The sequence below is a fragment of the Aulostomus chinensis genome, chromosome 15, assembly GCF_037954235.1.
Source record: "Aulostomus chinensis isolate RoL2024-O1b breed Wild chromosome 15, RoL_Achi_v1.0, whole genome shotgun sequence".
NCBI lineage: Eukaryota > Metazoa > Chordata > Actinopteri > Syngnathiformes > Aulostomidae > Aulostomus > Aulostomus chinensis.
In genome coordinates this window covers 15,224,266-15,240,325 of record NC_141334.1, presented here as the reverse complement: position 1 = coordinate 15,240,325, position 16,060 = coordinate 15,224,266, and the positions used below count along the sequence as shown (strand labels likewise).

General features: G+C 43.1%; 1 protein-coding gene across 1 annotated transcript; it reads left to right on the top strand.

The window, feature by feature from the left end:
• Positions 1 to 1,126: 1,126 nt before the first annotated feature.
• pygma (phosphorylase, glycogen, muscle A) lies at positions 1,127 to 13,490 on the top strand. Its single transcript, XM_086179405.1, has 20 exons — positions 1,127 to 1,461; positions 3,386 to 3,487; positions 3,606 to 3,684; positions 3,780 to 3,883; positions 4,138 to 4,269; positions 4,352 to 4,463; positions 4,538 to 4,620; positions 5,551 to 5,694; positions 5,940 to 6,032; positions 6,808 to 6,954; positions 7,515 to 7,678; positions 7,807 to 7,921; positions 8,008 to 8,109; positions 8,492 to 8,639; positions 8,779 to 8,837; positions 8,918 to 9,059; positions 9,212 to 9,419; positions 12,208 to 12,342; positions 12,530 to 12,596; positions 12,686 to 13,490. The coding sequence occupies exons 1-20, from the start codon at positions 1,219 to 1,221 to the stop codon at positions 12,833 to 12,835; spliced, it is 2,529 nt and encodes an 842-aa protein (XP_086035531.1). The 5' UTR covers positions 1,127 to 1,218; the 3' UTR covers positions 12,836 to 13,490.
• Positions 13,491 to 16,060: the final 2,570 nt, after the last annotated feature.

Sequence of the window (16,060 nt, the reverse complement as noted above, 5' to 3'; positions counted from 1 at the left end):
AATAACCCCACAGACTCGAAATAACAGCGTCTCACTTCCAATGTCTCAAAACTGAAGAGGACACTTGGATGAGACAAGAAATGTCATCAGGTTTCGCATCCAAGTCCAGTCATCCTTGATTCAACTTGTCATTGTCGTTGTCCTCAACTTTATCTGGTTGATCCGGGTCACGGGGCAGCAGCCTCAGCAAGGAAGCCCAGACTGTCCTCTTCCCAGCCACGTCCACCAGCTCTTCCGGCAGAATCCCGAGGCGTTCCCAGGCCAGCCAAGAGATATAATCCCTCCAGCGTGTCCTGGGTCAGCCTCGAGGCCTCCTCCCGGTCAGACATGCCTGGAACACCTCCAGAGGGAGGTGTCCAGGAGGCATCTTCACCAGATGCCTGAACCACCTCAACTGGCTCCTCTCGACATGGAGGAGTAGCAGCTCTACTCTGAGTCCCTCCTGAATGACCGAACTTCTCACCGCATCTCTAAGGGAGAGCCCAGCCACCCTGCAGAGGAAACTCATTTCGGCCGCTTGTATTCGCGATCTTGTTCTTTCGGTCATTACCCAAAGCTCATGACCAATGGTGAGGGTTGGAACGTAGATTGACCGGTAAATCGAGAGCCTCGCCTTTTGGCTAAGCTCCCCCTTCACCACAACAGACTGGTTTAGCACCCGCATCACTGTGGATGCCACCCCAAACCACCTGTCAATCTCCCGCTCCATCCTACCCTCACCCGGGAACAAGACCCTGAGATACTTAAACTCCTCCACCTTGATTCAACTCTTCTTGGATAATCATAACGGGATTTTTAAAGATTTTACTGATCCATCAATGATCAACGATACTTCTAAATCAAATCGGGAAACTGTTGAGAGGAGAAAATATCAATAGAATTCAAAACCATTTGATGCAACCTTTTCTTGTCACAATTAAAAGAAATAAACATCATCATAAAAATTCTACCAAGAAAAGCCACCTGGTTTTTCACCGGAAGCATGATTTAGAATTTACAACCCCCGTCAACAACTTTGTGGCCAACCCTCTTCCAAATATATACAAGCTGCTCCGCCTCCTGCGTAATATTAATAGTTGGGCCTTTAAAATGCTGAACCTGATCCTGTGCTGCGGGTGCCTCTCTCGAGTGTGTGTCTGAAACTTTTGGTTTTTGCTTGCCGTCCTACTGTTTACACTGCCCCGGAGTCAGAGCTTAGCTGCCCAAACCGGTGCCACCATGTCCAAACCCTTGTCCGACCATGACAGAAAGAAACAGATTTCGGTGCGAGGGCTCGCCGGCGTTGAAAACGTGGCAGAACTGAAGCAAAACTTCAACAGACATCTCCACTTTACGCTGGTCAAAGACAGAAATGTGGCAACAAGAAGGGATTACTACTTTGCTCTTGCTCACACTGTGCGGGACCACTTGATTGGCAGGTGGATCAGAACCCAGCAGCACTACTATGAGAAAGACCCCAAAGTAAGTCCATAATAAACAGGATTGCATCTTGCATTTGTGACCGAGAACTTTTCCCCAAGTTGAAAAGTTGGCCTTCTGCATTCTGCTAAGTGTTTGCATCTGTTCTGTGTTCAGCACACATTTGAACAGCAACCATGCATCATTCTCACAGGCACAACTGTGTTTTTTTTTTTTTCCTTATTCTTTTAGTCTACCTCAGCAGCTTGATGTCAGTGTAATGCCAGGTCATGACATTTAGACTTCACAAGGGCTTCTTAGCACTCCGCCGGTATGCTGCAAATCTTACAGTGTGTTGAAACATTAAACCTCTCCCTGACCTTCTGTTCCCATCCTGTCGGACCATAAAGCCTTTACTTGTGTCATACGAGCACATGCCTTCGAGGGCACCTGAGTTCATACTGTATCTTCGTATAGCCCAAACAGCCAGAGACAGAAGCACGAGATCACAATAGCACTCTTATTGCTTGAAAATGACATTGAAAACTATATCAAATTACAAAGGCGTTCTTGGAGGCTTGGTGAGGCCAAATTGCAGTCACATAGAAGGGAAAATGTTTCTTGAAAGATCACTTATCACTGCTGAGTAAAGCAGGTACATTTTTCTTTCCTGGCTTCACTTGGAGCCCATATTTTAGCTCATTCCGCACCTTTATTTTTCCTGCAAGCTCTTATGTGTTCACCTCAGCAAAGTGACATTTACTCGACGTATCGAGTAACGTTTTCAGAAACAGTCAAATCAAACGTCAGTGGCCCCAAATTGAGAAGCCACCTGACTCTCCTTACTGTATCACCATGTTGTGGTGCTCCAGACTGAAAAGTCAAAGGTGAATTTCTTAAAGGTCTAAAGGGAATCCTGAAGGAGGGAGGAGGACATCAGAGCAGTCTAGAGTTCTCTTCACATCTACTGAAAAGCTACACTTTCAACAACTGGATGTATTTACGGCTGTCCTGCCTCAGCTAGATGAGATAAGTCAGATAGGACTTTGAGCAGAACACATATCATTCAAGAGATTACTTTTTTTTTTGCTGTAGATGGATGTATTAATGAACAAACTTACGAATAAATGAACTACTTCTCCCATCACTCCTGACTTATACTCCACAAGGAAAGAGTATCAGTCTCTGGCTGACCTTTACAGCGACCTCTATAGGAGCTATTTTTGCCTGACCAAAATGTTGGTGTTATGTAATACCCAGTCTGTCCCGCAGTCCCTTCTCTCCTCTCCTCTGCCCCCCCCCCCCCCCCCATTCCCATGCCATGTTAGAAAAAACAAAACAACATCAACTAAATGGCAAAGGCTAAACACAGGCTAAGGTAGCACATTTCTCCCACTTCCCAAACATGTTGCTGAATAATGACTCTGGTCTTGACACTCATGGGTTCATGATGCTGCGGCATTTGTCATGTGACTTTACGGGTTTTTGATTCGAATGCCACATGTGACAGGTTTACTGTTGAGTTTCAAATCAACCCCTCCTCCTTTGTGAGGTTTACACTGATCCGTTTTTATTGGATCCGTTGGAGGGAGGAGTTGATTTATTGTGATGGTCATTTTGAAGGCTGTAGTTTGAGGTGCTGTTGGAACTGTACTGGGGTTTGACTTGCCTAGATCCCATTTGTATGAATTAAGGTGAACATTGACAACAACTCAGCTCTCAAATTACAGCTTCCAAAATGACTTCACGTGTCTCTGAAACACGTAAGACACAATCAGGTATCACCGCTGTGAGAAAAAAGGGATTATTACAAACATTACAAGGGGTTTTGGCTTGTATTTGTCAAATAGCCCACATGCAAACGCCATTTCTTCACTTTTAAGTGGTTGTGATCAGAAATTTGACAGATATTTGTAATGATTCCACCTTTTTCAGTGCAATATCTCTGTCAGTGGACACCACCCATTCAATTATCTCTTCATTGTAGCGTGTGTACTACATCTCCCTGGAGTTCTACATGGGCCGTGCCCTCCAGAACACCATGGTGAACCTGGCACTGGAGAATGCCTGTGATGAGGCCACATACCAGGTGAGCTGAATGATGATTTTAACCTTTAAATACCAGTGTTTGTTTGTTTTTTTCATTTTGGTTTGTTTTTAACAACATTAATGTGGCTGCTGCTTTATTCCTTTGTGTCCCTCATCAGTTGGGTCTGGACATGGAGGAACTTGAGGACATGGAAGAAGACGCTGGTCTGGGAAATGGTGGCCTTGGCCGTCTTGCTGGTGAATATCTTTCTACCCATTGAAAATTAATTCAAGCCTGTCGAATAACAGATGATTCATTGTCTTATACTGAATGTTTCTGTCTTTGTTTTCAGCCTGTTTCCTGGACTCCATGGCATCACTGGGTCTGGCTGCCTATGGTTACGGTATTCGCTATGAATTCGGTATCTTCAATCAGAAAATTGTCAATGGCTGGCAGGTTAGAAATGTTCTTATCTGCTTGAGAGAAACTTTCTACACTTCTTTTTCACCTTAAAAGGCCAGTGAGCATGATTTCAGAGGATCTATTAGCAGAAATGGAATATGATATTCATAATTAAGCTGCTGGATGAGATGCCTTTATCATTTTCTTGGCGTGATAGTCCTTGTCATTTTCTACATCTGCCTTGGCTGTGATTCGACTCACCTAATGAGTGTTTTTCTCTCCTGACACAAACGTATGTCATTATCTAGGTTGAGGAGGCGGATGATTGGCTGCGCTATGGCAACCCTTGGGAGAAGGCACGTCCTGAGTACATGCGGCCGGTGCACTTCTATGGCAGGACCGAGCACCACACTGATGGTGTCAAATGGGTCGACTCTCAGGTGCAAAACTGCAAGAATAAGAAAGATATCTTCAGAGTCTAAGTAATTGTAAATGTAACTCTTGCTGTGATGGTCCTGGCAGGTAGTGTTGGCTCTGCCATACGACACCCCCATCCCCGGCTACAGAAACAACACTGTCAACACCATGAGGCTGTGGTCTGCCAAGGCCCCCTGCGACTTTAACCTTAAGGATTGTATGTATCTGACTGTTTTCAGCCACGCTGTCAAATGAGCTTGAAAGAAAAAGAGTTTATATTTTGTTTTCCAGTCAATGTTGGTGGCTACATTCAGGCTGTTTTGGACAGGAACCTGGCTGAGAACATCTCCCGCGTGCTGTATCCCAACGACAATGTAAGACAGCACCACTAAATTGCCTTTTAATCCGCCAGAGGTGAGCCCATAGGATGGACTTGTACTCTCGCTCCTCTATAGTGCTTATCTTCATTTAGCTGAGAGATGGATTTCCATAATTTGGGCCTCAAAGGACCAACTGTCCTTTGTCTCCTGCTTGAGCTACCATGTGCTCGCTCAGCTTCCTCCAAAGCTGTCTTTTATATCTGACCTGACCACCATGTGATGCCTCCCTGCAGGCTCATGATGGGAGGAGCTGGGAGATAACCATCGAGCTTTAGCGATAAGCCACGTCAAGGCTGGTAATTTATGTCCGTGCAAGTGAGAGCAGAGACTGTGGGAGCTGATGTTTGAAGTCAGTTCTACAATAGTGCATAATTCCATCAGGATTATGGCCATGAAATAGTTAACTGAGATGAATTCATTCAGATTCTGGCCCACTGAAGATGATAAAGTCCAGCGTGAATCTGACTGCTTCCTGCACTCACTACACTACCATCCTGTCTGCCTTAGCCTCAACAGAGAAATGTGATATTTGCTCAACTATATGTAAAAATCACCTCATGTACATTTTTAAATGTCTGAAATAAACATGGTCTGCCTTCTTATACATACTGGGTAAGAGATGCTGAATGAAAAATACATTTTACCACAAAAATATGGAATATGGGAATTGTATTATATTCAAAAAAACTGTACACCATTTTTCAAACAAGACAATAATTGCATGATATTTATATTCCAGAAATGAAATTACTACTGCTGCTGCTGAGCCACCACTACTCCAGGCTTCAGTAATCATTTAAAAACAAAGCGATTCCACTTGCTTGTGGTTAAATAGCACTCACTAAGGCTATGTTGAATGCATAAATAACATATTCATGTCCTCTTGCAGAACAGAAACATACAAATATGTGTCTTTATCCTCAGTTCTTTGAGGGGAAGGAGCTCCGTCTGAAGCAGGAATACTTTGTGGTGTCTGCCACCCTGCAAGACATCATCCGTCGTTTCAAGGTCTCCAAGTTTGGCTCCAGGGAGATTGTTCGCACAGATTTCAACAAACTGCCTGACAAGGTGAAGCAAAAAAAAAAAAAAAAAACCTCAACAAAATAGTTTCTGTCAAAAATGAAAAGATTTCCCCCCTGATGTTCTCTCTCTGCCTTCGTTAAATTGCCTCCGTCCGTGTGTGTGGAATATACTGAAGCTAGGTTATTAGTGTATCTAATGAGAAGAGTGGAAATCAACAGTAGTGTATCTGCAAAGCACTTCCCAGCGTATTCTGAGTCTGTATCGACTTTGATTATGTTTGGCGTGTTCAGGTTGCCATCCAGCTGAATGACACTCATCCCGCTATGGCTATCCCTGAGCTGATGAGGGTTCTGGTTGATGAGGAGAAGCTTGAATGGGACAAGGTGAGGAGGAGCCACGTAGCAGTCGATTGAAACTTTTCACCGTCACGGTTCCAAATTTTTTGAATCATTATTTATTCGTAGGGGAGAAGGGGCGGGTGGGTTAAACCATTGAGCCAACTCAACTCCCCTGTATCTAGGTAACTATAAGTAGTCATGTGATCACAAGTTAAGGAAGTACACCTCACATCACTCACTCATGGAAAACCAGATCAAAAAGTATGTGATTATGGTTATGCAGAGAAAATATTTCTAAATGTCTCAACCCTGCATCTTAAATCGGTATCCATATTATTATTATTATTATAATTATCATTATTATTATATGAAAGCTACAAAACAAAGTCATGAACTTGTGGAGCCCCTGTGAAAATTTTAAGCCATACACTTTATCACGTTGTTTAGAAGAACACATGATGACATGCATTCTCTCTGCAGTTAAAACAAAGATCACCATTATAAATTTAGTGAAAATGTTACGATCATCATTATAAATGTATCATCATAATCTGATAATGCGTTTTTAATTTTTATGTGCACACTGAGGTACAATAACTATTATTTGAAACAAATCAAATTCTATTTTGGAGTAAAATCCTCAAATGTGGACCATCTTACCCCGTTCTCCCCCACTCAGTGACACCTTTCTTGCTTTGCTGATTTTAACTTCTTTGACTTCCTTCACAGGGAGGAAAATTATGTATAGAGAATATTCAGGGGTTCTCAAGTCTGTTTTGAAAAACTCTTTTGATGGTGATGACGATGATGTCATATTTAGGCCTGGAACATCTGCGTGCGCACCTGTGCCTACACCAACCACACCGTCCTCCCTGAAGCTCTGGAGCGCTGGCCAGTAGACCTGTTTGCACGTCTGCTGCCCCGACACTTGGAAATTGTCTATGAGATCAACCGTCGCCACCTGGAGGTTAGTCCTGTATACTGCAACATGTTCTGATTTCCTTTGTGTGATGCAGAGGAAATGAAGAGCAATCTAGTTGTCCATGTAATGTCACAGCCTGGTGAAGGGGGTCACAGGAAAGTCTGACATTCAGAATAAAATTAAATAAAAAAAACAGTTGAGATTGGAAAAGCAGGGGGAAAAAAAACAGCCGGGATAAATCCATTCTAACGTTTAATTTACTTGCCTGATTATGAATGGATTTTGCTTTTGATTGTCACAGAGGGAAACAGCACATGATGCTATTAAAAGGCAAAGATGTGCTTAAAATATCGGAACAAGCCCCTGAATGCTACTGTGTTGTTCGGTTAGACAGTAAAAGAGCGTTCATTGGCTTTTTATTGCAGCATTTATCAAAATTAAGTCACATCGACTGCCACTGAGGGAAACAAGAAATAGTTTTGTTTAGTTGCAAATCACGCAAATAGCACTGGAGCCCTGCTTTATTATTTACAAGAATAAAAGTTTATAATTCAACAACATCAATTAAAAGAAAATTCATTTTGTTTAACGTTTAATTTTTTCAGAGAGTTGCTGCTAAGTTCCCTGGTGATGTGGATCGTCTGCGCCGTATGTCCCTCATTGAGGAAGGTGGACAGAAGAGGATCAACATGGCCCATTTGTGTATTGTGGGCTCTCATGCTGTCAACGGCGTGGCCCAGATCCACTCAGACATTCTCAAAGCTACTGTGTATGTTTGCCCTCTTATAATGCTGTACACTGGTGCATCTGTGTGTGTGTGTGTGTGTGTGTGTGTAGCGCCTGTGGGAATGAAATCTGTGTGTCCTGATAAATGTGATGCTTCACTCTTGCCTGCAGCTTCAAGGACTTCTATGAAATGGAGCCACATAAGTTCCAGAACAAGACTAACGGCATCACCCCTCGCCGTTGGCTGGTGATGTGCAACCCTGGACTGGCAGAAGTCATCGCAGAGGTTAGCAGTTTTAAACACCTCACATGGTTAACTATTATCTTACATGTACAAGAAAATGACTTTAAACACTCATTGCCCGTTTTCAGAGAATCGGCGAGGACTTCATTCGTGACCTCGACCAGCTGGCGGAGCTGCGCAAGTTTGTGAATGATGAGGCTTTCATCCGAGATGTTGCCAAAGTGAAGCAGGTGAAGTCATAAATTGATTATCTTATCTTAACTGTGCCGTTAATGTGTCAGTTTATGTGGATGCTTGAGATTAAATGATAGTGCTTTATTAGCTGCATGCTGCTCAGCCCTGGAGAAAAGCTGCACATATTTCACAAGAGGCAATCTGTGCCTGTCGCAGTTCTCATATACACAGGCGGCCCGCAGAGCTGTTAGATCCTCTGTGATCAATGTCGAAACCTCCATTAAGAATTTTTACTGTCAGCTCTGCGTCAGCATGGCCGTCAATAAGTCTGGGAGAGTGTTTTTCCTTCCCGCTGTATGTCTTATTACACTACAAGAGAACTCTTTGGAAAGAATTCTGATTATGCACTGATACTGTGCAAATGTTTGAATGCTGCAGGAAAACAAGCTGAAGTTTTCAGTGCACTTGGAGGAGCATTATAAAGTGAAGATCAACCCAAACTCCATGTTTGATATTCAAGTCAAGAGAATCCATGAATATAAGAGGCAGCTCCTCAACTGTCTGCACATCATCACCTACTATAACCGTAAGTACACTGTCAAAATCCCTGTGACTTCCCCCTAAGTCCATATATTGCAGCTATTAAAATGACTTTGGGGGATTATGTCAAAACTGTAGCTGAACACTTAAACCTCAGTCCTGTCATCACCTCATATCCCTGTCAGGCATCAAGAAGGAGCCCAACAAGCAGTGGACACCAAGAACTGTCATGATCGGAGGAAAGGTCTGTGGTTTCACAGCTTAGAACTGAGCTTGGTTTGTTGTAAAGTGCATCTGACTTGAGCTGTTGTTGCTGGGTTGCAGGCTGCTCCTGGATACCACACCGCCAAGATGATTATCCGTCTGATCACAGCTATCGGTGAAGTGGTCAACAACGACCCGGTGGTTGGCGACCGGCTCAAAGTCATCTTCCTGGAGAACTACAGAGTCACATTGGCAGAGAGAGGTAATAAACTGCCAACGTGCGAGCCTTTTCCCTCACTATGTTCTCATGCTGTTCGTGTCTTCTTCAGCAGATGTCGCCAGTCTGTGTTATTTGAGCATAGAACACAAGATGCTTACCAGAGTCACCCAGCTTCTACCTCTGTCATCCTTCAGCCATCCCTGCAGCTGACCTGTCAGAGCAGATCTCCACAGCGGGAACAGAGGCCTCCGGCACCGGCAACATGAAGTTCATGTTGAACGGCGCTCTGACCATCGGCACCATGGACGGTGCTAATGTTGAGATGGCCGAGGAGGCTGGCGAGCAGAACCTTTTCATCTTCGGCATGAGGGTAGATGACGTTGATGCCCTTGACCAGAAAGGGTAAGGGATGAGCCCCCATGTCATCTGCCTTTCTCATATTCTATCCCAGGCATGTTTGTATCCAGCATCTTCAACCTGTAGATCCTCTGTTGTGTACTATGGTTCAGGTTAAGGATCTCGGATCTCTGCCATGATTACTTGTAGAGTTTGGGCATCTAGTCTTCCAAAACTTTTTGGGGGGGGGGGGGGTTAAATTTACAGAATTCGGTCAATGAAGTTATAGTCAAATCACTGCGCCCAAGAAAGTAGTTCCGGTTAGGGCCTCATTATTTAACAATGGATCTCGGAGCTATAACTTTTTCAAGGCCTCCTGCCTCACACACACACACCACTGTCAGCACACCTGCTGCCTCTACAAGCACCAGACATGCCTAGTCTGCAAATAATATTGTATTAACACTTACCTATGAATTCTGAGTAATTTTGTGACGACTGCTGGGACAAATATACAAGCTATAAGCCCTATGAGGTATCCTGCAATACAGAAACCAAGGCTGACTCACACATTGTAGACGAGCTAAGCTCCCTTTGAAACACACACACACAAAGTTGTTACATTGATACTTAACATAAAAAGGTGTAAAGATGTTCACCCAACAAGTACTCATACTACTAATAAACACAAACACGAAAACACACAATGCACAATGAGAAAATACAGTGATATGACAGAATAGTGACTCCAATAATAATCCAGTCAAACAGAGCAATTTCACAGAGAAAATTCTGGTCCATGGTTGTACAGTATGTGCACTTTGACCTTACTTAGGTATAACTGTAAAACTAAATTTTATACAACATATGACTGTAAGTATAAATATGTATATATGTTTTATGCTTGTTATTGTGACTACTCCTACATTATGAGAAGACATTAAATTTGCAATATCTGCAAACAGGGAGAGGGGCAATATCCGGGCACCTGATTGGTCACTTTGGGTGATTGACACCTCTAGAGAGCCGACAGAGCCAATAGAATACAGCTGCCGGTCATAAAGCCGGAAATAAGCACGGAGACGATCCACGTAAATGACCAAGCCTCGCTTTTCAAATAATAATGATTAACACATAAGAGTCAACGTAACAGTGTATTAGCGATTGTTTTTAGCTTGACATAACACTTAGTAATTCCCCACTGTAGCGCATTTTGCTAACAAAAATCCTCAAGGTAACGGGGCCTTAATGAGACATCGCCCGCTACAAACAGTTTTCATTCAGTCTGACGTCAGGTTTGTATTCGCATTTAGCATGTTCCCTGACCCGGGAGAAGCTAAGCTAACATAGCCAATAGCCAGCATGAATATTTACGATAAACAAAATTCCAGCAAAAAGCAACTAAGTAAGTATGTAGCAGAACACACACCAGAAGAAACACACCTGTAGGGGACGTGACTGGACACCTAATTCCGTTTCCGCCGGTGTCTTGCAAGCGTCTCTGAGCGGCGGCCGCTGGCTCGGCTTCGGGACATTTCGTAGACCTCTGGGTTTGTTCCAATTTTTAAAAGTCCTGTCAGCCTGGGAGTTTTCTCTGGAAGATGAGACTCGTTTTGTTGCTTTCTGATTCAGAAATACAAAATCCACTTAAACTTGGAAGGCTCATAAATAACAGAATAACAGCAAATCATTGTACAATTATTTACAGGCATTTGCTCAGGCAGTGGCCTCATGGATTATTTAATGACTAACACCTGCAGAAAGTAGCAGTGCAGGCCCCCTATGCAGCACTTTTTTTTGGCCTCCAAACCTTATTTAATAATTCACGTTTAACAGAAGCACAACATACATGCACAAACAACAGTAATAATCAACATGACAAGACAGTTGCTGTCCCTCTGTGCATATTTTCCCCTGGTCCTCCCGCCCTCTCTATCAAAAGGTATGGTTCCTGCAATGTATCGGTTCTAAAGTGACCATTGCTCACAATTTTTAAATTCTTATTCATTTTGAATTTTATCAAGAACTGTAGGTACATTAGGAATCACGAGGGATTTTGATGAGTTTTGACAGAGGTATGCAAAAACTTACCATCCGCTACCATTCATTGTACTAAGCTAACTAGCGGTCACCACGGGGGAGAGAAGGGCATCTATCTTCTTTTCTGGCCCTGGGGAGGATGGACAATTGGCAATGGGTAATGAGTGTATTAAAATCTTGGTGGGTCCAATTATCAGTCTTCCACATCTGATCAGTTGGACATGCCAAGGAAAAATTCTGTCTTCACGTCAGGATTCTGATCCAACTTTAAACATTAGGAATTATCATTATCTAGTCACTCATGGAAGATATAGAATCCTCCCACAAGCCAGTTTGTTTTCCACACCAAAGTAAGGTGACGTACAGCTGCGGGTCCCAAAATAATTTTATACAGAATCCAAAATAATTTGACCTTGACAGCATCCCATAGGGAGCAGAGGCTGCAAACAGGTTCATCCTGCAGTCTTTTTATTTGTGTCACTAAGGAATGTGATGCCGTTGCATCGGGGACGGCAGCATTGTGACCTGCATTCGGATGCAAAGAGAGTCTACCTGTTGAGGTTTTTACAGCAGTGCAGGGACAATCCAGCAGCTTTGGTTTGTTTGGGTAATGATTACCAATAATGTGTCCTCAGTTCACCTTCTCTCAATTATTTGTCCTGTTTTGTCCACACAAGCTGATGTTTTCCACCTTTGCAGGCGAGGCCTTGAAGAGGCGGTTGATACCTCTGACAAATCCTCTGTGAAAAGCCTACTTACCAACCTTCTGTTTTTCTGACTGTGAGCTTTATTAGCTACTTGTGCTTCTGCTTAGATACTGTGCTGAAGAGTACTACAACCGCCTGCCGGAGCTGAAACAGGCCATGGACCAGATTTCTGGAGGTTTCTTTAGCCCAAAGCAGCCTGACCTGTTTAAAGAAATTGTCAACATGCTGATGCACCATGACAGGTAAAGACACATCTAACATTAGCAGCCTGAGGCACACACTCACGCACACATACAAATAAGAATAACGTGTGGAAACTTGCATACTGGTGCAAAGAGGAAAAAGAGAAGGAACACACACGCACAAACGTATCAGCATTCTTGCGTTCACATCCACTTTCATTAAATTTATGATTTTTTTTTTGCACAGATTTAAGGTCTTTGCTGACTACGAAGACTACATTAAATGTCAGGAGAAAGTCAATGCTCTTTACAAGGTATGTTAATTACAGAGGAACGTTTCATAAAGGTCTGGGATGAGTTGATTCGTATGTATCCTCATCCATCGTTTTCATTCTCACATCAGAACCCCAAGGAATGGACCAAGAAGGTGATCTACAACATTGCAGGATGTGGCAAGTTCTCCAGTGACCGCACCATCGCCCAGTACGCTCGTGAGATCTGGGGCATGGAACCCACGCTGGAGAAACTCCCCGCTCCTGATGAAAAACATTAAACAATCAATATCTAAAAATGGCCCTGCTTGTATTAAAACACGAACTCCATCAGAGCAGCCATGCTAGATTGTTAGATGTTGTCTTGTAAGTGGCCCTCCCTCAAACCTGCATCCACGCAGTTCTAAATGTTTCCCTGTAACTGTACAACATCCAGGTGCAGCCATGTTTAATAAAACTGTGCAGAACATGCAGTTTAGCTCCTGCGAAGTGGATGAAAGAGCTTTGTGATGGGCTTAGTGGTGATAATTTTTTTATTATTCAAAAGTATAAACTCTTGTACTTCCCCTCAGATCCATTCTGAATAAAATTGGTCTTAAATACCACAACAGCCAAGGCTATTTTCAGATTTTTCCTGTACATTTTAGGGAAATTCAAGATATTTCCAGGTAAGCAAATTAAGGATGTTTATTGTGTAGTAAATTTATTTCAAAAGATATATACTCTGAATTTATTTGAACAAAGCTAACAGCAAAGGGACATTTTGTGGGAGTGATATCTGCCCTCGGCTGGCGGTAACGTCCTGAGGACATTGTCCTTCAGATTTCAACTCTGTGACTCGGCAGTCGCTGAGCTGTAACACACAGATGACAAAGGTTTCCAACGTCAGTCATTAAAAACCTCCAAAAAATTGCAACAACCACACAAACCTTCTCTCTTTGTCTCTGCGTGCACTCTTGTGATTGTGCACCGTGAACTTTTTTCTACTAAAAGTCAAATCAGTCATTTGAAGAATCAGCCATTTCAACATCCTGAGTCAAGATAATTTATTGCATGTTTATTTGTAATTACCTTCCAAGCAAGTGCACAAATATGCCATTAACACCTTGTGTGGATAATTTAGCCATGAGAACATAAATTGGCTCACAGGAATTGAAATCTGGTTCTAGTACCGATCCGTGTGAATCATATGCCTCCAGGCTTATCGCTTCCTTTGATTGATGTTGGAATATTTTTCTGTCAGATGCGCCTTACAAAATGCCAAAGTGTTGCATCTTCGCTGCTGGAAACTTGCAACAATGAGTCACGATGGAGAGAAAGAAATGTTCCAAAGTGTTCCTGAGACAGATGTCAACAAAAGGTAGTTGTAATATCTGTAACATGATCAAATAAGGGCGGAAACAACAGCAACTTGGGCTTAAATTCCAAGAATGGCATGTTTTTGGCAATGAACCAACTGAGCAGTGGTGAATGAAACCGTAACTGAAGACGAATGCTGGAGAAGTATTCCCTGAATAAATAACACAGTTGAGCTGACAGTGAAAACCTGTTAAGACCTACTTTCTGGAATCAATAAAAATCAGTAACGGCATTAGTATCAATAAAACCCTGTGAATCTCCATCTTTAAAACCTTGAGGATGTGAGTACATCTGAATAAATGTAGGATTTGAGAAACGTCTTTAGATTTACTCCCCCTTGCAAAGTATGAAGGATAGCTGAAGTCAGCTATGCCTCCTCCAATCAATACACCTCAGGTACGGATCAACCCGGGGGTGTACATTAGCCTGAGTAAGACTCTCACCTCGGATTGATTCAGGAAGCCACTGTAGGACTGGAAGGAAGTTTAAAGTGAGAAATACAAAGGTACAAGGAGAGGGGCGACACTAACAAAAGACCTGAGATCTAAAGCCCCCCCCCCCCCCAGCAGCATCAGATCGGACTTTGTCTCCCGTCAGGGAAAACGACAGCCTTATCCATTTTATTGATGACAGGATGCAGCAGAGGCACAAATGTTAATGTTATCAGGGGGTTTTCTGATTGGTGTCCTGCTGCGGCTCTGTAGATACACGGGGGAACTTTATTTCAACATGAGGGTGTTGAAGGATTGCTTAAACAAGAGGATTCTCTTACAGTCTGTTTGGCAGGTTTGGCAGGTACACGCCTTGTCTGTATCTGGTGAAATAACTGGTATTAAGTTACGCACACAATGTTTTGCTGGCACTTTTTTTTTCGACAATAATAACATATTTGGCTCACAAATAAAGTAAATCATGATAGCAGGATGAGGAGACTCTGGATTTCTGACATGCACGAGTCTGATTGTAGCCACTCCAGGAGTGTCCCTGTCAGGCCATAGGGTCATGGAATAATCAGTCAGTCTGTTACATTCATAATTACTATTAATATTATTATTATTACTATTATTCAGGGACCTCCGCAAGGATTTTCTCCAAATTTACAACAAACGTCCAGTGGCACTCAGGGATGAACTGACAAGATTTTTGTGGTTAATGGTCGCTCTTACCTCAAGTAAACCTGATGTCTCTGGAAAGTCTAGAGGGAATTTGCCATAAATGTCCAAATACATGAACATGTCTAGCAAAATGGTGAGCAACATGGCTATTGATATAGAAAGTAACATGGCTATTAATATGGATTGCAACATAGCTAGCAACATGACCAGCAATACGGAAAGCAATATGGCTTGCAACTTGGCTAGCCAACATGGCTAGTAACGTGGCTAGCATGATTTATTAGAATCGACTGAGGCATGCGTCATCAAACCACAGGAGCCACACTGACTGCGTGCAAAGCTAGCATGATGAAGGTAATGAACCTCATTGCATCAAAGGCACAGCAAGGGAGCAGCGTAACATTCAGGGGGTCTTCTTTTAGTGTCTGCCATTACTGACATGAAAAACTCTGACGATCCTGCTTCAAATATCTGACAACTCCTCAGAAAAAAACAGCTGACAGAGCAGGTGTGGCAGGTAAAAAGCCGCCGCAAGGTTAGCAACAGCAGAGATGCTGGGCGTGGATACCTGCCTTCTCTGGGCGACCTTTGACCTGGACACGACTACTCTTGCTTTCACTTCTACCAGGTACAACAGGACTACTCTGGTGCATCAAAGATCATGCGGAGGTGAAGTTCCAGATCTGCAGGAGCAGGTGGAAGGAGCTGGTGCTGAGCTCAGCGTTCCAAGATCCAGGGACAGGCTGGGATCTTCCCTGCCCCTCCCAAGTTTGTGTTGGTCCTCTCATCACTTGAACTGACTTAATGAACCATTCAACCAACAAGTAGTGAGGGAGGCTCCTATTAAGATTCTGAGCAGACCGCCTCCTCAGACTGGGTTTTACATCCTGGCTAAGATTGTCAAAGGATCTTTCTTGAACTTTTTCTCTGTGCTTGTTGTGCAACTCTCAGTTACAGCCTGCAGTGACGTTTTTGCATCTCCTTTATCAAGGAGGTTTAAATGTGTCACAAAACACGCATCGGCGTCCAGAA

Excerpts from the sequence above, each read along its gene's own strand:
- pygma (XM_086179405.1), top strand. The coding sequence starts at position 1,219 with ATGTCCAAACCCTTGTCCGACCATGACAGAAAGAAACAGATTTCGGTG. Across the intron at positions 3,488-3,605 it reads GTGATGAGGCCACATACCAG|TTGGGTCTGGACATGGAGGA; the intron begins GTGAGCTGAATG and ends GTCCCTCATCAG. Across the intron at positions 12,343-12,529 it reads ATGCTGATGCACCATGACAG|ATTTAAGGTCTTTGCTGACT; the intron begins GTAAAGACACAT and ends TTTTTTGCACAG.